Source organism: Ciconia boyciana, chromosome 1 (assembly GCF_034638445.1).
Source record: "Ciconia boyciana chromosome 1, ASM3463844v1, whole genome shotgun sequence".
NCBI lineage: Eukaryota > Metazoa > Chordata > Aves > Ciconiiformes > Ciconiidae > Ciconia > Ciconia boyciana.
The window spans coordinates 860,553-880,681 of record NC_132934.1 but is presented as its reverse complement, the minus strand read 5'-3'; the positions used below and the strand labels follow the sequence as shown (position 1 = coordinate 880,681).

The 20,129-nt window shown below is 69.8% G+C and overlaps 2 protein-coding genes across 7 annotated transcripts; one reads left to right on the top strand and one right to left on the bottom strand.

The window, feature by feature from the left end:
• Positions 1 to 1,715: 1,715 nt before the first annotated feature.
• LMF2 (lipase maturation factor 2) lies at positions 1,716 to 10,457 on the bottom strand. Of its 4 annotated transcripts, none has more exons than XM_072856236.1 (14): positions 10,324 to 10,457; positions 9,100 to 9,353; positions 7,637 to 7,665; positions 7,116 to 7,312; positions 6,712 to 6,890; positions 6,395 to 6,533; positions 5,859 to 6,047; positions 5,643 to 5,748; positions 5,161 to 5,257; positions 4,869 to 5,051; positions 3,593 to 3,761; positions 3,148 to 3,259; positions 2,747 to 2,855; positions 1,716 to 2,660 (listed from the first exon to the last, which is right to left on the bottom strand). In XM_072856236.1, the coding sequence occupies exons 1-14, from the start codon at positions 10,418 to 10,420 to the stop codon at positions 2,310 to 2,312; spliced, it is 2,211 nt and encodes a 736-aa protein (XP_072712337.1). In that variant the 5' UTR covers positions 10,421 to 10,457; the 3' UTR covers positions 1,716 to 2,309. The 4 variants fall into 4 exon arrangements, with proteins under 4 accessions (XP_072712337.1, XP_072712344.1, XP_072712365.1 ...); XM_072856243.1 differs by having other exon boundaries at positions 5,859 to 5,993; XM_072856253.1 differs by having other exon boundaries at positions 2,520 to 2,660; positions 2,747 to 2,964.
• Positions 10,444 to 20,121, top strand: NCAPH2 (non-SMC condensin II complex subunit H2). Of its 3 annotated transcripts, none has more exons than XM_072856291.1 (21): positions 10,444 to 10,570; positions 11,251 to 11,529; positions 11,660 to 11,761; positions 12,215 to 12,270; positions 13,668 to 13,746; positions 14,501 to 14,572; positions 14,761 to 14,840; positions 15,743 to 15,894; positions 16,230 to 16,319; positions 16,602 to 16,711; positions 16,822 to 16,893; positions 17,116 to 17,182; positions 17,500 to 17,607; positions 17,988 to 18,038; positions 18,629 to 18,699; positions 18,817 to 18,910; positions 19,062 to 19,109; positions 19,295 to 19,347; positions 19,496 to 19,597; positions 19,689 to 19,838; positions 19,935 to 20,121. In XM_072856291.1, exons 2-21 carry the CDS (start codon positions 11,422 to 11,424, stop codon positions 20,070 to 20,072), a joined length of 1,803 nt encoding a protein of 600 aa, XP_072712392.1. In that variant the 5' UTR covers positions 10,444 to 10,570; positions 11,251 to 11,421; the 3' UTR covers positions 20,073 to 20,121. The 3 variants fall into 3 exon arrangements, with proteins under 3 accessions (XP_072712392.1, XP_072712377.1, XP_072712385.1); XM_072856276.1 differs by having other exon boundaries at positions 14,498 to 14,572; XM_072856284.1 differs by having other exon boundaries at positions 10,505 to 10,570; positions 11,238 to 11,529; positions 14,498 to 14,572.
• Positions 20,122 to 20,129: the final 8 nt, after the last annotated feature.

The following is a 20,129-nucleotide window of genomic DNA, read 5'->3' as shown; positions in this document are numbered from 1 at the left end:
CCAGCGCCCGCCGCGTCCCCAGAGCGCCGAGTACGGGAGCTGCTCCCTGCGCAAGATGAGCGCCATGGAGGCCCTGGAGCTGCTGGACCAGCTGGTGGACGAGTCGGACCCGGACGTGGACTTCCCCAACTCCTACCATGCCTACCAAACGGCCGAGGGCATCCGCCGGGCCCACCCCGACAAAGGTCGGGCCGCCGACTCCCCCCCGCCGCCGCGGAGCCCGTGCGGGGCCGCGTCCCGAGGGTGGGGGTGACGGCCCCGCTCGCCCCCAGACTGGTTCCACCTCGTGGGGTTGCTGCACGACCTGGGGAAGGTCCTGGCGCTGTTCGGGGAGCCCCAGGTGAGCGGGACGGCGGGGAGGGGGGCGGGCCGGGGGACCCCGCCGGCCACAGGCCCCTCCTTGGGGACCCCCCGGGCCCGTGGGACGCCCGTCGCACCCCTCCGCAGTGGGCCGTGGTGGGGGACACCTTCCCCGTGGGCTGCAAGGTGCAGAAGTCGGTGGTCTTCAGCGACTCCACCTTCCACGACAACCCCGACGCCAGAGACCCCCTGTACAGGTGAGGCCGGACCCCCGGGCGGGGAGCCGCGGGGTGCCGCGCCCCCCGGCCCACGTCGCAGCCGGGGAAGGGGCTGGGGGGCGGCGAGAGATCCAGCCCCGAGCCCCCGACCCGGCTGCATCCCCAGCACCGAGCACGGGATGTACCGGCCCCACTGCGGCCTGGAGAACGTCCTCATGTCCTGGGGACACGACGGTAAGGGCCGGGGGGCCGGCCGGGGTCCCCTCCTCGGGGCAGGGGCACCCGGGGTGGCTGCGCCCGGCCCCCCCGTGCTGGGGGATTCGGGCCCCGAGCCCTTTGCAGGGGGCGCGGGGGGCTGCAGCGGCTCTCACGGGGGTCCGGCCCCGTCCCCTCCCCGCACGCCCCCTCTCCCCCCAGAGTACATGTACAGAGTGATGAAGTTCAACGGCTTCGCCCTGCCCAAGGAGGTAAGGGCCGGGGGGCACGCGGGGCCGAGCCCCGGGGCCGTGGGGAGGGCGAGCACCCCGGCCCGGGCTGGCACGTCCCCACGGCGTCCCCAAAGGCTTTCTACATGGTCCGCTTCCACTCCTTCTACCCCTGGCACGCGCACGGGGACTACCTGCACCTCTGCGCCGAGGAGGACCTCCGCATGCTGCCCTGGGTCAGGGAGCTCAAGTGCGTGGCTGCGGGGGGCCCGGCCGAGGCCCCGGGAGGGGTGGGGGGCGGCAGCAGCCCCCCGGCCCTGACCCGGCCCTCGCTCCCGCAGCAAGTTCGACCTCTACACCAAGCAGGAGGAGCTGCCCGACGTGCAGCACCTTCGGGGCTACTACCAGTCCCTCATCGACAAGTACTGCCCCGGGCAGCTCTGCTGGTGAACGGGGACCCCCGAACCCCCCCCCACCGCAGCACCCCACGCTCAACCCCAGCCCCACGGCGCGGGCCCCGCCGGAGCAGCCGCCTCGACACGGGGCCACCGTGGCCACCTAATAAACCCGCTCATCACGCACCCTCCCCGTGCCAGTCGCAGCCCGGGCGGCCCCCGGCCCCGCCGGGGAAGGGATCACAGCGGGGGAGAGGCCGGGGGCCGGCGCTGTCCCCCCCCCCCCCCCCCATCACCTCTCCCCAGGGGGGACAAGGACAAGGCCCAGGGCAGGACCCCTCCTCCGGCCCGTCCGGCCCCAGGGAGAGCCGCGGGGCTGGAATGTCAAAGGCTTTATTTAGAAAATTATAGGAAACCTCTGAGCTCACCCACGAGCCCACGGGAAGCACGTTACAGCCAGAGCCCTCGCACCGGGGCAGTGGGCTCTGGGGGGGGGGCAGCACCCCAAACTGCCCCGAGCACGGGCGCAGGGGCGGCCGAGGGGGCCGGGCAGGATCACGGGGAGGGCGCGTGCCGCTTCGCCGCGGCTGCCCAAAGCCGCTCCCGCCAGCGCGCGGAGCACCCTGCCGCAGCCCGGCACGGCCCCGCGGGGCCCAGGACGGGGCGAGGGGGACAGAGGGGCAGCTCCGGCCCCGGGGGAGCCGGGCAGGGGTGACGGAGCCGCCCCGCTCTGCCGCCCACGAGCGACGACCGCGCCGCGTGCGAAGGCACTGGCTGGGGAGAGCAGCGAGCTCGCCCCGGGGCGGGCGGCGTTACGGCAGGGGTGGGGGGCTGCCTGCGCCCCAGCCGGGGACCCGCACCCCGGGGGGCAGGCAGGGGCGGGCGGGAGGAGGGGAGGCAGCGGGGCCCGCAGGCAGCGCCAGCAGTCAGTGGGTGGAAGACGGGGCCTGGGCCGGCGGCTCCAGGCGCTGCTACTTCTTCTTCTTCGTGCCGCGGAGGCCATCGCCGTGGCCGTCGGCCGCCCCCCGGGCCCGGCCCTCGCCTTTCTCCTCCGCCTCTTTGGCCTCCTTCCTCCGTACCTGCCCGTTCTTCTCGCCGCCCCCTCGGTCCGCGGGCTCCCCCCGCCTGGGGCCTTTGTGGCGGGCGGGGGGCGAGCCCCCCCGGGGCCGGCGGCCCAGGGCTCGCAGGAGGCAGACGGTGGCCGCCACGAGGTACAGGGACCAGAGGACGGCGGGGCCGGAGAAGGGACGGCTGAGCCGGCGGAGGGACTGCAGCAGCCGGGGCAGGAGAGCGTCCGCCGAGCGCTTCAGCGGCGTCTTGTCCTGCGGGGCGAGGGAGGGGGGTCAGGGCCGTCCCCCGGCCCCGCCGGCGGCTGGGAGCGCGGCACGGCCGCGGCACGAGGCCCTACCTTCAGCCCGTGCTGGCCGAGCAGGCTCTCCAGCGTGGGGTCACCCAGGGAGACGGCGGGGAAGAACTCCTGCACGTGCTGCCGCCGCCACCACGGCGCGGGGCCCTCGCTGCGGGACGGGAGACCTGAGCGCCCGGCCCCCTGCCTCCCCCACGCAGCCCTGGTGCACCCAGGCAGCGCCCCGGCCTTGCCAAAGCCGAGCTCGGGGTGCCGATGAGCTGCAGGCGTGCGCCGAGTTAATGAGCCAATTAGCCAGGGGAGAAGCAGCTCCCAAATTCAGGCTCCCCTGAGCCGCCCCGGCACGGTCGGCACACGCCACGGCACCGTCTGCGGCGTCACGTCAGCTCTGGGGAGCAGAACGTGGCTGCAGGCGCTGGCACGCCCGTCCCGGCCCCGCTCACCTGCCCTCGGCGCTGCCGGTGAACCAGTACTTGTAGAGCTGGGCGCGGATGTAGACGGGGGGCCGGGCGCTGAAGGGGTACCGGGACTCGTCGACCTGCACCAGGCGGATCACTGCCGGAGACGCAGCGTTAGCCCCCGCCGGGATCCCGCGCCCCTCGCTGCGGGGACGACCCCAAACCGCTGCGGGGCTGGAGCCCGGCGGCCCCGAATCCCCAGGGAAGGGCCTAGAGCGCAGACCCCCTACGGAGGGCAGCGACGGCCCCGCCTGCCGCTCTGGGGGTCCAGCCCAGGCAGCCCCCCCCCCCGATCCCCGCCACCGCGCGGGACGGAGGGCTCTGCCGCAGTGCGACCGCCGGGCGCGGGGGCCTCGGGCTGCCTCTGCCGCGGCACCGGGCCAGGGGAGCCCCCGGCACGACCTGCCCCACGGCCCCCAGCCCCACTCACCCTCCTCCTTGCCCTGCAGCAGGCGGTAGACGAAGCTGGTGAACCAGGGGCTGCTGCTGTGGTGGGCCAGGGCCGCGAACCACATCTGCCAGTCGAGGCGGGGCTGGTGCGGGGCCACCATGGCGGGGGCCGCGCTGACGTTCCCGGGCTTGTACATGAACTCGATCTCCTGCGGGCAGGGAGCAGAGCGGGCTGGGGGGGGGCATCCAGATGTGGGGAGCAGCACAGGGGGTCTCCCCTAGCTCCGCTGGCCTGGGGGCAGAGCCCCCCCAGACTGGCCTCCCTCACCTCCTGGGGTTATCGGCTCCTTCCAGAGGGACAAAGCCCACCGGGGACGGCCACGTGCCCCAGAGGGGACCAGGCCAGCGGGACAGCGACACTTGGCTCCGCTTCAGCGCCTGTCCCCGGCCACCCCACCCAACTGGCCGCAGCGCAGCCCTTCTCCCCGCAGCCCCTTCGGCGCCAAACACGATCGTTGAACGTGATTCAACAAGGCTCCGTGCCGGGTCCTGCGCTTGGGTCACAACAACCCCATGCAACGCTACAGGCTTGGGGAGGAGTGGCTGGAAAGCCGCCTGGTGGAAAAGGACCTGGGGGTGTTGGCCAACAGCCAGCTGAATATGAGCCAGCAGTGTGCCCAGGTGGCCAAGAAAGCCAACAGCATCCTGGCTTGTGTCAGCAATAGCGTGGCCAGCAGGAGTAGGGCAGTGATCGTGCCCCTGTACTGGGCACTGGTGAGGCCGCACCTCGAATACTGTGTTCAGCTTTGGGCCCCTCACTCCACGAGAGACATGGAGGGGCTGGAGCGTGTCCAGAGAAGGGCAACGGAGCTGGGGAAGGGTCTGGAGCACAAGGCTGATGGGGAGCGGCTGAGGGACCTGGGGTTGTTCAGCCTGGAGAAAGGGAGGCTGAGGGGAGACCTCATCGCTCTCTACAACTGCCTGACAGGAGGTTGTAGAGAGGTGGGGTCGGTCTCTTCTCCCAGGTAACGAGCGATAGGACGAGAGGAAATGGCCTCCAGTTGCGCCAGGGGAGGTTTAGACTGGATATTAGGAAATTTTACTTCACTGAAAGGGTTGTCCAGCACTGGAACAGGCTGCCCAGGGAAGTGGTGGAGTCCCCATCCCTGGAGGTATTTAAAAGCCGTTTGGATGAGGTGCTTAGGGACAGGGTTTAGTGATGGGCTTGGCAGCGCCAGGTTAACGGTCGGACTCGGTGATCTTAACGGTCTTTTCCAACCTAAACGATTGTGTGATTCTGTGCAATGGCGGCTCACCGTCCAGGTCTGCTTGTCGTAGCTGCCCTCCAGCACCACCTCGGGCCGCCCCCCGACGCCCGTCATCCTGCGGAAGAGCCCGTAGGAGTTCACCACCTGGAAGCGTTCGACCGCGTTGAACATCTGGTGGATGCCGGGCCACAGCTTGCCGTTGGACTCATAGTCGATGTAGGTGAAAGGCACCTGGGAAACGGCAGAGAGCGGCTCCGTCACACGGCTGGGAGCGGCTTGGGGGGCCCAGGCCGAGTCTCTGCTGTCCCCTGCTCCCCCCAGACGCTTCCCAACCGCTCACCAAGCTGATGGCAAACATCCCCATGGTTGCTGTGGCGAAGACGGCCCACTGCAGGGTGGCCCAGAACTTCCAGAAGCAGCCGCGGACGCAGGCACACCTGCGGGGGTGGGGGGGAGACGGGTCAGAGCTGCGCAGCCCCACGGTCCGGGGCTCCGGCCGTGAGCTGCGGGGTTCAGAGCCGCCCACGCCGTGCCCAAAGCGGTGGAGGGCTCAGCCCTGCTCCAACGCTGTGGAGGAAGAGCCCTCCCAACTCACCCAGCACCCACGAGCCGGGCATGGCACCCACCCCGCGTGGCCCCGGGGTCCAGCCCTCGCCTGGCTCCGAGCACCCCATGAGATCCGAGCGTCCCTCCATGCACGAATCGTACCCTGGGGGGGGGGGAGGGGCCCCAGGCCACCCCCACCGGCCGCCCCGTTCCTGCTCGGCTCTCGCCGCCGAGCGGCAAGGCCCGGGGGATCCCCAGCACCCCCCTGTCGCCCACCTGTACATGGCAGAGAGGATCTCCCAGGAGAGCGAGAGGAAGCCCAGCCCCACCAGCGGCAGGGTCACCGCTCGCAGCCACGTCGTGAACTCGTGGTAGGTGAAGGCTGGAGCGAAGGAAAACCCGCGGGGTCGGCGAGGAGCCTCTCCCGCCCCGGGGGGCGCAGGGCCGGGGGGACAACGGGCAGGCAGCCCCACGGGCACGGCCGTGACATACCCACTTTGGAGTCCAGCAGCCTCTTCTCCCAGTTGATCTCCAGGCCGAAGCACTGGACGCTCCAGTAGAGCAGGAAGCCGTAGGTGCTCAGCTCCAGCAGGGCGGAGAGGACGGCCCGCAGGCTGGGGGGCCAGGCTGCGGCAGAGCAGGGCCGCTGAACGCCGGGGGCTCGGCGAGCCCGACCCACCGCTGCACGGAGGGGTGCAAACTGTGCCCCGAGAGCCCAAGCAGGGAGAGGGCAAGCGGGCAGCGCTCAGAGCACCCCCCTGCGCCCGGAGCCCACACGCTGCTTCACGGTGGCCCCGGCTCCGGCACCCCACGGGCACGGACCCCCGCCCCAGGAGCAGGCCAGGCGGCCGTGCCGGCAGCAGCTCTCGCAACACCGAGGCAGAGGGCAGCTGCGGGCAGCCGGAACGACGCCTCTTGCTGTCGCACCCGGACAGGGTCGGTCAGCGACGGTGGCCTGTCCCTTCCCCAACTCCAGAGACGGCAGAGAGGGGGTCCCACCTCCCCAAACAGGGCACCCAGGGACTCACTGCTGGCATGCCTCCTCTTGCTGCGCCCCAGCCAGCGCCCCACGTGCTCCTCGTCCAGCAGGGAGAAGGCCAGGACGATGGTGAGCATGTTGAAGAAGTTGTAGTTACCCGTGAGGATGATGAGGACCTGCAGCAGGACCTGGGGAGGAGCGAAGGCAGGGCTGGGGTGTCACCGTGCGGGGGGACAGAGGACATCGGGCACCCCACCGCCAGCAGCGTGGCCACCCCAGCACCCGGGGGAGTCCTGCCGGCAAGCGCCCGCAGAGCGAGGAGCCCGTCCTGCCCGCGCACTGAGCCGGTCGCCCCTGCCCACCCACCTGGCTGTAGAAGGCAAAGAGCCGGAGGCGGCGGATGGGCGCGAAGAAGAGGAGCGGGACGGCGATCTCGATGACGTAGGTGGCCACCACGCTGAACTTCTGGAACCAGACGGGCAGCTGGTGGGCGAACCAGGCGCCTGGCGTGGGGATGCACTGCGTCTCGTAGTGATAGGTGAGAGCTGGGGGGACAGGAGGGGTCAGGGGTGCAGAGAGGGGCGCGGGGAGCGGGGACACGGCTTGGAGCCGGCAGAGCCGGCACAGAGCCGCGCCCGACACAGGAGAGGTGCCGGCAGCAGCTGCCCACGGGGCACGGGAGGCACAGGCTGAAGCCTGGGGCAACGCTCCCGCTCCCCCTGCCCGGCAGGGGTGCCCCGAAGCCCGTGACGCCCCGCAGCCCCCCTCACCCGTGAGCCCCCACCAGGTGGGGCAGCGGCTGGTCAGCTTCACCACGCCGGAGGCGAACATCAGCCGGAAGAGGAGCCAGCGCACCAGCCAGAAGGTGACGCCGTCGTGGGCGCGCCAGGCCGTGGACCGCCACTTCAGCAGGCGCAGGGGGGCCACCAGCACCGCCAGGAAACCCGCTTCCAGCAGGAGACTGTCCCTGCGGGGAACACCGCTGTCCCCCACCGCCACTCCGGGGACGCAGACCCCTCGGGGCAGCCAGCTCTGTCCCGCCGCACCGGCACCGAGGCCCCGGGGTGCCGAGGGGCTGGCCGGCCCGCCGCCGCTTCCCGAGGGCGGCGAGCCGGGTCACCGCCGCCCACAGGGGACGCGACGCTCCCCGGCCCGGGGCTTGGGCAAGCCGCGGCCTGGCTGCAGCAGGGGCAGGACGGCTCCCCCGGCACGGAGCCCCCGCGGCAGCCGCCCCCCCCGGCTCGGCCCTGCGGGCGGGCGCGCTGGAAAGGCCGAGGTGGGGCTGACTTACCACTGGAAGTAGAGGAAGACCTGCCCCACCTGCGGAGAGAGGGAACCGAGCGGTGAGCAGGGCAGGCCAGAGGCGCAGGTTTGGCCCCCCAGACCCTTCCCCACACCCACCCCACAAAGAGGGGGCAGAAGGGCCGAGGGGCGGCCACAGACCCCTCCCGGCGCCGCCGGCTGCCCCTTTCCCACCACCGGCCAACGCCAAGGAGCAGAGCAGCGGCCTCAACCTCCGCGTTGCCTTGCTGCTCCCGGCCCCGGGGCGCTGCCCCTCCTGCTCGCAGCAGCCGGGCAGAGGGCCGGAGGGGAGGGAGGCTGGCGCTGGGGAGGGGCAGGGACTTTCTCTCCAGCATCACCTTAAAAGGGAGCGAGGAGAGGAAGGCCTGGCTGGCACATGGGGCCGGGAGCCGCGCATGCCACAGCAGTCACGCCGGGAGACAGAGTCCCCACGGGTGGGAGTCACCCGGGGCTTCCCGGCCCTGCACGGCGGCCGCGGGTGCCGCTTCCTCTCCCTGCCGAGGCAGCGAGTCACTCCGGAGCCCCGGCTCCCACCTTGCCTCTCCTCGGGCCCGAAACACGGGCCACGCAGCTCGGCAGGGCTGCCTGCGCGAGGGGAGCTGCTCACGACGGCTCCCCGTGGGGCACAGCCGTGTGCCGGGGAGGCCGTGAGCAGTTCAGAGGGGACGGGGTAACGGCGCTGCAGGGCAGCCCCCCAGCAAGGAACAAACCCCGCTCCCACGGGGAGCCTTGCTTTCCCGGCCTCCCAACACCGTTCCCTGCAGCCACCAGCACTGGACACGGCCTGAGCCCCGGCAGGAGGGACCGGCGAGGGCTGCCTCCACTGCCGGCCGCCCGGGCTGCCTCCAGCAGGGCAGGCAGGGTGGGAGAGCTGCCCCGTGGGGTAACGGCCGCCCAGCCCGGGAGGGATTTCCAAGCACAGGCGGTTTTTTCCTCTTTAATTCCCCCGGTTTCAGAGGGAAGAGAAAATCTCCTTCCCCCGCCACCTGCGCTAGCAGACTCTGACTCACCCGAGCTCCTCCGCACGAAGCCACCAGCCCCGGCAGCAAGCACAAACGGCTCGGGAGGGCAGATTTGAGGCTGGGGGGCACAGAGCTCTCGTGCAGCCAGGCAGAGACACGGGGAAAGGGCCTGGCGCTTGGGTCACGGGCCCGGCGAGGCCGTGGGCGGGCAGGGGATGGAGTCACCCCCACAGCGGTGCAGGAATCGGCTGTGCAGGCAAGGCTGGGGAGGGTTTTATCCCAGGGAAGGCGCCGAGAAGCAGAGCAGGGATGGGGCAGGACGTCCCCACGCGAGCCAGGGAGCTGCCAGCACCTTCGTGAGGGAAGCTGAGCGTGCCAGGAGCTCGTAGGACGATGCTAACGCAAGAACGTCACCCCCCCGCCCTCCTCAGTCCCAGCTCTGACCCCTCCAGGTCACCGTGAGCCCCCCACAACCCCAGCGATCTGATACCTGGTAGAGCGAGAGGTAGAGCACCCTGAGCAGGGCGAAGAGCAGGCTGTCCCGCAGGGGCTCGAAGAGCAAGGCGCCGAAGGAGGCGAGCACGCCGAGGAGACAGAGCAGCTCCATCCCCAGCTCCGTATCCAAACCCAAGCGGGGACTGAGCCACAACAAGGTGGGAAAATCCCGTAGTTGCTCCCACAGCCCCTTCCCGCTCAGGCGCAGCACTTTGCGGGCCGGCAGGATGCCATCTCTCCCATATAGCCCTGGAAAAGGGGACGGTGACAGCGGGGACAAAGCCTTCCCAGCCCTATACGTCTGGGGTGGCAGAAGGGGAAGCCCACTCTTGCCAGCACCTCGACGAGCGGGGGGCTGCCGCAGAGATGAAATCTCTGCGGCAGCCCCCGCTCGTCGAGGCGCTGGTGAGAGGGGTCTAGCTAGTTCTCCCTGCAAACTGGCTTCCCAGTTTCCTCATGAAAGTGGGAAGGGAGCAGCAATGAGAAGAGCCCACGTGGAAGCCGGTGGCTGCCAGACCCAGCCTGGCCACGTGGAAGGGAGCTGAAGGCCCTGCCTGCTGCAGGCAGGGGAGATCCGTGCGGGCAGAGCTCTGCTTCGGTGCTCGGGGCGGGGGAGTGCGAGGGTCTGGAGCAGCCCCCAGACCCCCCCCGGGGTGGTGGGGAGGGAGGGAGGGGACCCTCTCCCCATGGAGGAGGGTTGGCTTCGGCAGCTCCCGCTCCCCGCCCCCGGTGCTCAGGGCAGGGCACAGCCCCGGCCCCTCGCTGGCCCCCGGGTAGGGAAACGGAGGCCGCGGGCAGAGGGAGAGCAGCTACCGAGGACCGGCTGAGCCGAGCCCGGCAGCGGGACCGCGGAGACACCGCCCGCCCGGGGCAGCCGCAGGGACGCCGGGCAGGGTCAGCCCCGCGCCCCCGGGGGCCCCGCATCCCCCTGCCCCGCACGCAGCGGGGGGACGGGGGGGAACCGGGCACCCCGCGGCCCCCTGGGGAGGGCGGCAGCTCCGGCCCGGCCCTCCCCGCGTCCCCACCCTGGGACTGGCCCCATCCCGGCCCCGCGACGAGCGGCGCCCACCGCAGCCCGGGCTCGCTGCCTCCGGCGGGGCCTACCTCACCCTCCGGCCCCCCGCGGGCCCCTGCGCGGCCCCCCGCCGCCCGGGGAACGGGGTCGGGCGGGCGGCGTCCCCCCACTCCCCGCGTCCCCCCCCACCCCCCGCCGCCGTACCGGGGATCTGGACGTAGAGCGAGGCGAAGGCGGCGAGGTAGGCGGCGGCCAGCCCGGCCAGGAACAGCGACCGCGGCCGCCGCGGCGGCTCCCCCATGGCGGCACCGGCACCGCACGGCGCCGCGCGCGCGACCTCAGCGCGTACGCTGCGTCAGCACGCACGGGCGTCGGCACGCCCCGCCCCGCGCGTCACGTCGGGCGGGAAGCGCGAAATGGCGGCGGGGACCGGGGCTGCCGGCGGGGCCTGGTGAGTGGGAGTGGGGCCGGGGCCGGGGCCGGGGCCGGGGCCGGGGCCTCCCGCTGCCCCCGGGGAGCTTCGCGGCTCGGGCAGCGTCTCCCGGGGCAGGCGGGTGGGGGGGCGGGCGGGCTTGCTGCGGGCGTTGGCCCCGGAGCGGCTCGGCTGTGCCGGCGGTTTTGTGTCCAGCGTCCCTGCGGCTGCCTGGGGAGGCGAGGGATGGCGTGAGGTGGCTGTGGGCTCCTGGTGCTGGCCTGGGGCCGTTCCGCTGTCCTGCGGGGCCGAGGGGAGGCCTGATGGCTCCCTGCAACTGCCTGACAGGAGGGTGTAGAGAGGTGGGGTCGGTCTCTTCTCCCAGGTCACAAGCGATAGGACGAGAGGAAATGGCCTCCAGTTGCGCCAGGGGAGGTTTAGACTGGATATTAGGAAATTTTACTTCACTGAAAGGGTTGTCCAGCATTGGAACAGGCTGCCCAGGGAAGTGGTGGAGTCCCCATCCCTGGAGGTATTTAAAAGCCGTGCGGATGTGGCGCTTAGGGACATGGTGTAGTGGGGGGCTTGGCAGTGCCAGGTTGACGGTCGGACTCTGTAATCTTAAAGATCTTTTCCAACCTAAACGATTCTCTGTTTCTATGTTTACTGAAAATTTGTAATTCTGTTGAAACCCGGTTGACTTCAGGTTTCTGTCCTAGCTGGCTATCACAAGGCATCAGCTGCGCCCGCCTCTAGGTGACCCGCCACCCTCAGGCGTCACCTGCGGGACCGTCTGCCAAGAAACAGGTGGTTTCAGCCCGATTAAACGACCCCGGGGGCCTGCCCGGCCGCCGAGCGGGCCGTGAGCTCCTCTGCCAGGAGCTGCCGCCATGGAGGAGGTGGAGTCGCGCTTCCTGCACCTCCTGCAGCCCATCCGCGACCTCACCAAGAACTGGGAGGTGGATGTGGCCGCCCAGCTCGGGGAGTACCTGGAGGAGGTAAGGGGGGGCCCTGCATCCCCTGTGCCGGGTTGGGGAGGTTGGGGGTGACACCCTCTCCCCCCTCGCTGTGCGAGAGATCCAGTTTGCGAATCAGCGTTTCGTTTTCCTCCTTTTGCGTGTTTCGCAGCTGGATCAAATCTGCATTTCCTTTGACAACGGCAAAACCACCATGAACTTCATAGAAGCGGCCCTGCTGATCCAGGGCTCTGCCTGTGTCTACAGTAGGAAGGTGAGGAAGCCGGCGGCGACTGCCGCGTCGTGGCCCGGGTCCTGTCACCCGTTCTGCGATCCCTCAGCCGGTGGTCCTGAGGCTGAGCTCCACGGGGGCTGCTCTGGGGAACGGGTTTTGAAAGACTTGAACGTAATAATGACTAACTGATATGAAAGTATTTGGTTTTATAATTCCTAAATTCAATCCCTTTATACGCGTTGGGGTTGGCAGCCTGGAAAAGAGCAGGAATGTTGCTGTTCAGCGCTTTTGCTCTCTAGAGGGTGGAATACAAAAACCCCGCTTCCCCAAATGAGAACCGCTCAGACAGCGAAAAGAACACAGATTATCAAGGAATTGAACTCTCGCTGCCTGGAGATAAGAGGAGGGCGGTGGTTCGGCCCCGCATCAGCCGGAGTAGCTTTTCTGGGAGCTGCTTCCTCTTTCTCCAAGAGCCTGGCCCCTGTTTTGCAGGTGGAGTATCTCTACTCCCTGGTCTACCAGACGCTCGACTTCATCTCCAATAAAAAGTAAGTTGAGCTCCCCCCACCCCAGGCAGGCAGCCTTGCCAGGGCTGCCGTCTTCCAGCGTGCCTTCGCCGCCTTGGCAGAAAGCGCCGCCGCGTGCTTCTGCCTCGCTGCTCTTGCCCTCTGCGTTGCGGCAAGGCCCCAGCCCTTCCCCGCTCTCCTTCCTGCCGAGGTTCGGTAGCTCCTGGCCCGAGAGCGTGCGAGCTGCGCGTCCCCTTTTAGGGACGAGGCTGTGCCTTGCCCCACCTGCAGTGGGAGCCTGCGGGAAGGTCCCTGATCCCACTTCAGCTACGGGGGCCCTCCGCCCCTAGGCAATCGTCTCTTTAAAAAAATACCCCAAACAAACCTATTGCAGCATCAGCCTCCAGCCCCGTAAAGAGTTCTTTGAAGCAGAAGGATTTTTGTGGCTGCAGGAAAGTCTCCTGCTGGGACTTGCTTCAGCCCAGAGGGCCGGGGGCGATGCTCATCCCCGCGCGTCTTCCAGTGGCGTCATCCTGTGGTTTTCTTGCTGCAGCGCTTTGCTGTTGCGTAAGGAGAGGGCAGTCTCCAGCATCCTGCAGAGTAAATCTTAGCGGGCAAGAAACCGTCCCGTGTGGCAAAGCAGCTTGTGATTTATTTTTCCCCTTATTGCTGAAAGCGGGGCTCTGCCCTTGCAGCTGCAGTTCTCAAGCTGCCTTGCGTAACTTGCCTGTTGCCAGCCCGGCGCCGGCTCTGAACACGCTCTCCGCTGAGGAGAGGTCAGCTAACGGCACCCTCCCGTCTGCGCTCGGACTGGGGATTTGGGGGAAGACGAGGTTTTTGTGCTGCACCTCGCCCCAAACAACTGCTTGGCTCCAAGCACGCAAACGAGCTTTCGGAGGGAGCCGTCCTGCCTCTGCTTTGCCCAGCCGTGAGCCCCGCTCGTAGGAAATGTTGCCAGTCGTTTGGGGAGGTTGAGGCAGAGCACCCGAAAGATTCTCTGCTTGGGCTGGGGTAACGTGAAGCTGCTGCGGGGGTTTCCCAAAGTCTCTGACAATTATTTCCGTGCTGTGGGATTGAAGTGAAACGTTCCCTCCTGTTCCTGTAACAGAGCTTCCGAGCTGGCGTTGGCAGGACGATTTTTGTTCCAGATGGGGTTTGTCGGGCAGGCTGGATCCCCTCTTCCCACAAGCCCCAATTCCTTTGCAGCCCCCCACCGCCTCCCTGGGCAGGCGCAGAGGAGCACCGGGAGCGCGTTAGCTCGCTCTCGTCAGGGGAGCGCGCTGATGGCACGGCTGTCCGGCCGCGCTGACCTCTCCGTGCTGCCCGTAGCACTCAGAGATGCCGCAGCGGGGCTGGAGGGAACCTGCCGCCGCTTCGCCTCCAGCCCTTCGCTGCTGCCACGGGCAGATCCTGACCCTGTGTTTTGCTCCCTGACTCAGGCGGGAAAAACAGCCCAGCTCCGTGGGGCAGGACGGCAAAGACGCCGACGCGACCTTTGGGGCTGAGGAGGAGGAAGAGGTGAGAGGGGCGTCTGCGCCCCGTCGCGGCGTGGGGAGCGGAGCGCTCGGCGGCTTGTGGGCACGGCCAGAGCTGTTTTCGGCTGCCGGGCTGCGAGGGGGCTGCAGGCGGGGGGGGTGCCCCCGGGACTCCCTTTCTGTCCGGCGCTGCGGCTGCCATCTCCTGCGTACACCCTCCTGCTCTTCCCTAGCAGCGGGGGTTTAGCCCCACATCTCCCCGCTCTGCCCCGGGCGCAGCAGGAGCACCCGGTGAGCTTTTTGTCACGACGCTGCCGTGCCAGCCTCCAAGGGACGTGACCTGCCACCTCGCAGCCCTCCTGGAGAAGAGCTAGCCCCCCGCGCTGCGCGTGGGGACCTCCCTCCATCCGCCCTGGGGCTCAGCCTTCCTTCTCTTCGTCCTTAACTCGGGCTGTCTCTCGGGACTCTCTCCCCCAGCGGCGCGGCAGCCGCCTGGGCTGAGCCGAGCGGAGGGCAGGGAGCGAGCGGGCCCTTCCTGTGGCAGCGGGCGCCTTTCTCCGTTCCTTCCTCGCTTTCCTCCTGCCCGTCGGGTGCTGCCCTCGTGGTGCTGCACGCTCCAGCCCCGCTCCTCTCCTGCCACAGCAGCTCAAAAGCTGCAGCTCCGCTGGCTCTGCCGCTGGCTCTGCCGCTGGCTCTGTCCCACCCGTGTCGTGCGGCCGTGGGAGCGCCCCGTGTCGTCCCCCCCCCGCTCCGGCTGGGGTCCCTCGGGGTGACCGCCGGTGGGGGTCTCTCAGCAGTTCCTCTCCCTGGACGACATCAGGGACAGCAGCCAGGCGAACGTGGACATGAAGAAGGATCATCAGCCCAACGTAAGAGAAGCCGTTTTCCTCCTTTTCTCTCCCGCCCCGTGTCGGGGTTTCTCCGGGTGAACCCCTCAGGCGCCGGGGGCTAGCCGCCCTCCCGGCCAGGCTCTGCGGGGACGGTGCTGGCTGGCAGCGCTGTGCCGTGCTGGGCGCCTTCCCCGGGGTCCCTCCTGCCCGCCGCCTTGCCTTCACAGGCTGTGAACATTGTTCCCTTGACTCCGATGTCTTTGGTCCCCCCGGAAGAGGCCGAGAAGAGAGACAACCCACTGTTGAGGTGAAAGCCGCCCTCGCCGTGCCCCTCAGCCGCCCCTGCGGGTTTAGCTGGGCCCCCCTCTGTTGCTGTAGCAGGGTCGGGCTTTCCTCGTGCCTTAGCTGAGGAAGCAGCGCTTTCCCAGTTAGAACTGGACAGCAGGAGGGTAGGATAATGACAGAATCACAGAATCGTGTAGGTTGGAAAAGACCTTTAAGATCATTGAGTCCAACCGTAAACCTGACACTGCCAAGCCCATCGCTACACCATGTCCCCGAGCACCTCATCCAAACGGCTTTTAAATACCTCCAGGGATGGGGACTCCACCACTTCCCTGGGCAGCCTGTTCCAGTGCTGGACAACCCTTTCAGGGAAGTAAAATTTCCTAATATCCAGTCTAAACCTCCCCTGGCGCAACTTGAGGCCATTTCCTCTCGTCCTATCGCTTGTGACCTGGGAGAAGAGACCGACCCCACCTCTCTACACCCTCCTGTCAGGCAGCTGTAGAGAGCGAGGAGGTCTCCCCTCAGCCTCCTTTTCTCCAGGCTGAACAACCCCAGTCCCTCAGCCGCTCCCCATCAGCCTTGTGCTCCAGACCCTTCCCCAGCTCCGTTGCCCTTCTCTGGACACGCTCCAGCACCAGGCCCCGCAGGCCCCGGAGAGCTGGGAGGCGCGGAGTCCTCTGGTGAAGGCAGGGCAGGAGGTCCCAGGGGAGCGACGAGCCGGGGCCACGCTGGGAAACCCCAGCAGGACTTTGCTGGGGCAGAGAAGCCGCGATGGCTGATCCCCCCCCCCCCAGAGCAGGGGGGCTTTGGGGACACCCCAGCGGGGCTCCCCGAGGTGGGCCAGTGCCCCCCTCCTCGGGCTCCCAGCGGGACAGGGCAGAGCCCGGTCTCGGGGGTCCCCTGACGGGTTTTTGCCCTCAGCCGGAAAGGGGAGATCCTCGCCAGCCGGAAGGATTTCCGGATGAACACGTGCACCCCTCACACCACCGGAGCCTTCCTGGTGGAGCTGGCAGGCCTCTCCCCCACCTGCCTGCAGGACCGGCAGCGCAAAGGCAGCCCCGGCGGAGCGGCAGGTACGGGGGGCTCGGGGCGCGGATGGCTGCGGAGCTGCCGGCCAGGTGGCAGGCACCCTGGGGTGCTCCGCCTGCCTCCGGCAAAACCACGCTGCTGGAGACGATCCGGTGCTGGGCGAGGGCAGGGCGCTGAGGCCGGAGCTGCCCCCCGCCCGCTCCCCGGCACGGGGGCGAGGCTGCCCGCGGCCGGCAGCCTCGCCGGGGCCGGTGGGAAGGGGCAGCACCGAGGCCGCTCTGCATCAGCGCTGGCGGCTGGGGCTCCTGTGGGCAGGGGCGGCGGGGGGGCCCTGCCTGCCGGGGCGGCTGCGGACCTCTCACCTCCGTCACCTCGGCAGGAGCGCAGTCCTGCGTCCTCGGCGGCGGGAGGGAGAGCACTGGCGCCGGCGGGACGCCCGTCCAGGCGCTGAGCTTCTTTGAAGACAGAGGTGAGACGCGCGTGGTCGGCGGGCTGGGGGGACATCCGGCTGTATGTCTTCCCTGCCTGCGTGCCCGGCCGGGCTGGGCAGGGCTGCGCGTGTTCGGGCGGCTGCCGCCGTGCGGGGTGCTCCTGCCCTCTGTTATCTCGAGGCGGTCTGCTCCTCTCGGCAGCTTCAGCTGGTCCCTCAGCTGTGACGAGGGAAAGTCCGCGGGGAACTCGGTGGCAGACGGCTGGAAATGGGGGATCCCAGAGGCTTTTATGGCGTTTGACCGTTTGGTTCCCCTGCCAGGTTCCGCAGGACCGGATGACGACTACAGCAGAGAGGACGACGTGCCCGGGGTCCTGGAGGACGACGTGGAAATGATTCTGGCTGCTAAAGAACGCATCGAGGCGCAGAAGGTAGGCGTGGGCAGGGGCTCGTGGCGGCAGCGCCTCGCTCCTTCCCTGCCGCCCCGTGCTTCCCTGCCCGGCGCTGCGGGAAACTCACTGGCTCGTTCTGTGTCTGCCAGAGCGCGCCCCGGGCGAAGGGGTACGCGCTGCGGGAGCGAGCCCCTGCCGAGGACCCCAAAGCCCGCATCGAGGTAGGGGTGCCCAGAGCCGGAGAGCCTCTCCGAGTCCGCGTGGGACACCGCGGGAAGCCCCGGGACGTCCCCGCCGTGCTTCGTGCCGTGCCGGTGCCGGCGGTGGGGTGACCTGAGCCAGGCGGCTCCCGTGCGCCCACCCTGGGGAGCTGCAGGAGCTTTGCCGGGAGCAGAGCGTCCCAGAGCTTTGCCGGCTTCATTCTGTGCTCGCTCCTCCGCCAGGAGATGCTGGATCCGTGGCAAAGCCTCGACCCCTTCGGTGACTCCGAGGACAAGCCGTTTAAGAAAGGTATCGGAGGTGGAGCTGGGGAAGAGGGGCTGCTCCCCGGCTTTCGCTTTGCCCGCGACAGGGCAGGGCCCGCCTGCGCAGGGGCAGGAAGGCTCGGTTCCCCAGCCGCCTGTCCTTCGGCGTCCCCAGAGCCGCGGCGGGTCTTTCCCAGCGCCGTGCTGGGCAGAGGGGCAGCTGCCCCGTCCCGGGCCCTCGGGGGTGGCTGGGCTGCGCTTAGAGCAGCGGCACGGGACTCTCCCCGTGGCGCCCGGCGCCGCTCGCGCCCGGGCCCTGGCAGCCGCGGCCCCGCAGGGCTCCCGATCTCTGTCCGCCTCCAGGGAGGCCCTTCCTGGTGCCGCACGGCCTGGACGACGTGGTCGGTGGCAAGCGGAAGAGGAAGGGACCGAGGAAGCTCCAGGATTTCGTGAAATGGTTCTCTGCAGCCTGTGAGTATCGTGGCCGTGGCGTTTCCGCCGTGGCCGCGACCCGGCCAGCCTCGCGGCAGGACCCTTCTCTGCCAGGAAAGGCCTCGCCCAGATCCCTCCGCTGCGGGTGCTCGGGTCCGGGCCGGCCGCGCTCGGCAGCGGCTGCGGTCTCTGCTCTGGTCTCGTTCTTGCTGGAGCTGCCCAGGCAACTCCATCCCACCGACCCAGCGGGACGCGAGTCGCCTTCCTTGGCCCGGCATCTTCCTCGCCCGGGCTCGTACCTTAACCAAGGCCCCGAGGAGAAAGGGGGAGATCCTCTGCGACAGAAGCGGCCGGGCAGAGCTCTCCCCCCTCGGGCACCTTCGACCGTTCGTAACTTCGATCCTCTCTGGTTCCCCCAGACGACGTCGCCGACAGCAGGAAAACGGCGAGGAAGGGGCCGACGTTCGCAGGTGAGCGGGCGCGGCGGGGCTGTTGGGGAGGTGCCGTTTCGCTCCCCGCCTGCGGCTCCGGCTGCCCCTCGGCCCAACCTGCCGCTGCCGTGCCCCGCGCCCTACCGCCTCCCTGGGTGGGCTTTTTGGGCTGGAAAGCAGCAGGACGCTTCGCCGGGGAGCCGAGGGCACGGCAAATACCCAGGAGGGAAGGGGCTCGCTGCGGCAGGGCTGTGCCGGGGGAGCTCACGGCCGAGCGTGCGGGCGGCTGCGCCGTCGGGGCCGGAGGGGGACTTTCTAGTCTGGGAATCGAGGAGAGTTCTAGCTCTTGCGGCTACTCCTCTTTCGAAAAGCAGCCCTGAACTCCGGCTGAACCAAACCTCGCCTGCGCCGGCCGCAGAGCCCCTCCTGCGCCGGGGCGGGGGGGGGATGCAGCGGCGCAACGGAGACGGAAGAGCGGGCATGGGTGCCGGCCTGCAGCCCCAAAACGGCGCGAGGGGGGCCCGGGCAGGCACCCCGACAGCCTTGGCGTGCCGGGGGGGTGGGGGCTGGAGGAGCCGACCCCCCCCCGGGGCAGCACTCCCGAGGCCCCTGCGCCCGTCTCTCCGCAGACATGGAGGCGCTGTACTGGAAGCGGCTGAAGGAGCGGGCGGCGGCACAGAGGAAGCTGCGGAGCGGGGCGGTGAGCGGGCCGGGGGCAGCTGGGCTCGCCGGGACCCCTGCCCGTGCCCCCCCCCCCACCGGCACTGGGGGGCTGTGCAGCCCCACGCGGGGGGGGCTCAGAGCCGTTCTCTGCCAGGGGCCGCCGTGGACGCCGCCGCCGTCGCCGCCGTGTGAGGAGGAGCTGGATCTGCTGGAGGAGGAACGCGGGGCTGACTGCCACGAAGGAGCGGGTACCTCTGCACCCCAGAGACCCCCCGGCCGGGGGTCCCGTCCCCTCCCGCAGTGGTGGCGGTGGCTAGGTGGCCCTTGCGGAGATGGGGCCGGGCCCCAGGGGGCTGCTGGGCCCCGGGGGGGCACTGAGCGGGTCTCCCCTCCCGGCAGATGACTTTGCGGAGCACGAGGACATCCCGCCGGAGGAAAGAGCCCTAGGTGAGCGCTGCGGGGCGGCGGGCAAGCGCGCTCCCCCGGGCGCGAGCCCCACGGCTTTGTGCTGCGAGCCGGGGGGCCGCTGCCGTACCCCCAGCCCAAACGCCCCTGCCCCATCCGTGGGAGCGTCCCCTGTCCCCGCACGGTGTCGCTGCTGGTGACGCTCTGCCCTCCTCCCCCCCCCGCAGACCCCCACGACCTGAGCTCGCTGGGCTACGAGGAGCTGGTGCGCAGGAACGTGGTAGGCGCCCGCGGCAGAGGGACGGCGCGGGGACAGGGCACGGGGACGAGCCGGCGGGGGGCTCCGACCCAGGGTGGGCGCGAGGCGGGGAAGCGGCAGGGTGTCGGGGTGCCCCCGCTCCCCTCTCCCCTCTCCCCTCTCCCCGCAGGAGCTGTTCATCGCCAACTCCCAGAAGTACGCGCAGGAGACAGAGCTCTCCCAGCACGTCCGCCGCTGGGAGGAGAGGATGGGGCCGCTGCTGCAGGAACAGGCAGGGAGCGGGGGCGGGCAGGGGGGCCGGGGCGGGCAGGGAAGGGGCCGGCAGCCCCCCCTCCCCGCGCCTGAGCCCGCTCTGCCCGCAGGAGGAGCGAGCCGCCTTCGACATCCACGGCTACGGGGACGCGCTGGCGGGCGGCTGCGGGGCGCTGGGGCGGTGGCGGTCCTTCGCCAGCCTGGTGGCGGGGCAGCCCCCCTTCGAGGTGTGCCGCTACATGCTGGCCTCTCTCCAGCTGGTAAGCGTGGGGCGGGACAGGGGGACGGACGGACGGACCCCCGGGCTCTCCCGGGCCCCCCCAGCCCACCCCCTCGTCCTCCTTCCCTCTCCCCAGGCCAACGACTACGTGGTGGAGCTGGCGCAGGAGCCGGGGCTGGAGCAGGCGCTGGACACCATGCAGCTGCGGCTGCTCACCCACCGGCGGGCGCAGGACCGCTTCCGCGCCTTCCAGCCCCCTTCTGCCTGTCCCTGAGCAGGCCCCCCCCCCCCCCCGGGACCCTCGGCAATAAACCCCCTCCTTCGCTGAAGG

Bases quoted from the DNA above. Each gene is read 5' to 3' on its own strand.
- LMF2 (XM_072856236.1), bottom strand. From the start codon at position 10,420: ATGGGGGAGCCGCCGCGGCGGCCGCGGTCGCTGTTCCTGGCCGGGCTG. The intron at 7,666-9,099 runs GTATCAGATCGC...CTCTCTCCGCAG, and splicing joins TCTACCTCTCGCTCTACCAG to GTGGGGCAGGTCTTCCTCTA. The intron at 3,762-4,868 runs GTGAGCCGCCAT...CCCTGCCCGCAG, and splicing joins ACGACAAGCAGACCTGGACG to GAGATCGAGTTCATGTACAA.
- NCAPH2 (XM_072856276.1), top strand. From the start codon at position 11,422: ATGGAGGAGGTGGAGTCGCGCTTCCTGCACCTCCTGCAGCCCATCCGC. The intron at 14,573-14,760 runs GTAAGAGAAGCC...TTGCCTTCACAG, and splicing joins AGAAGGATCATCAGCCCAAC to GCTGTGAACATTGTTCCCTT. The intron at 18,911-19,061 runs GTACCTCTGCAC...CCCTCCCGGCAG, and splicing joins TGACTGCCACGAAGGAGCGG to ATGACTTTGCGGAGCACGAG.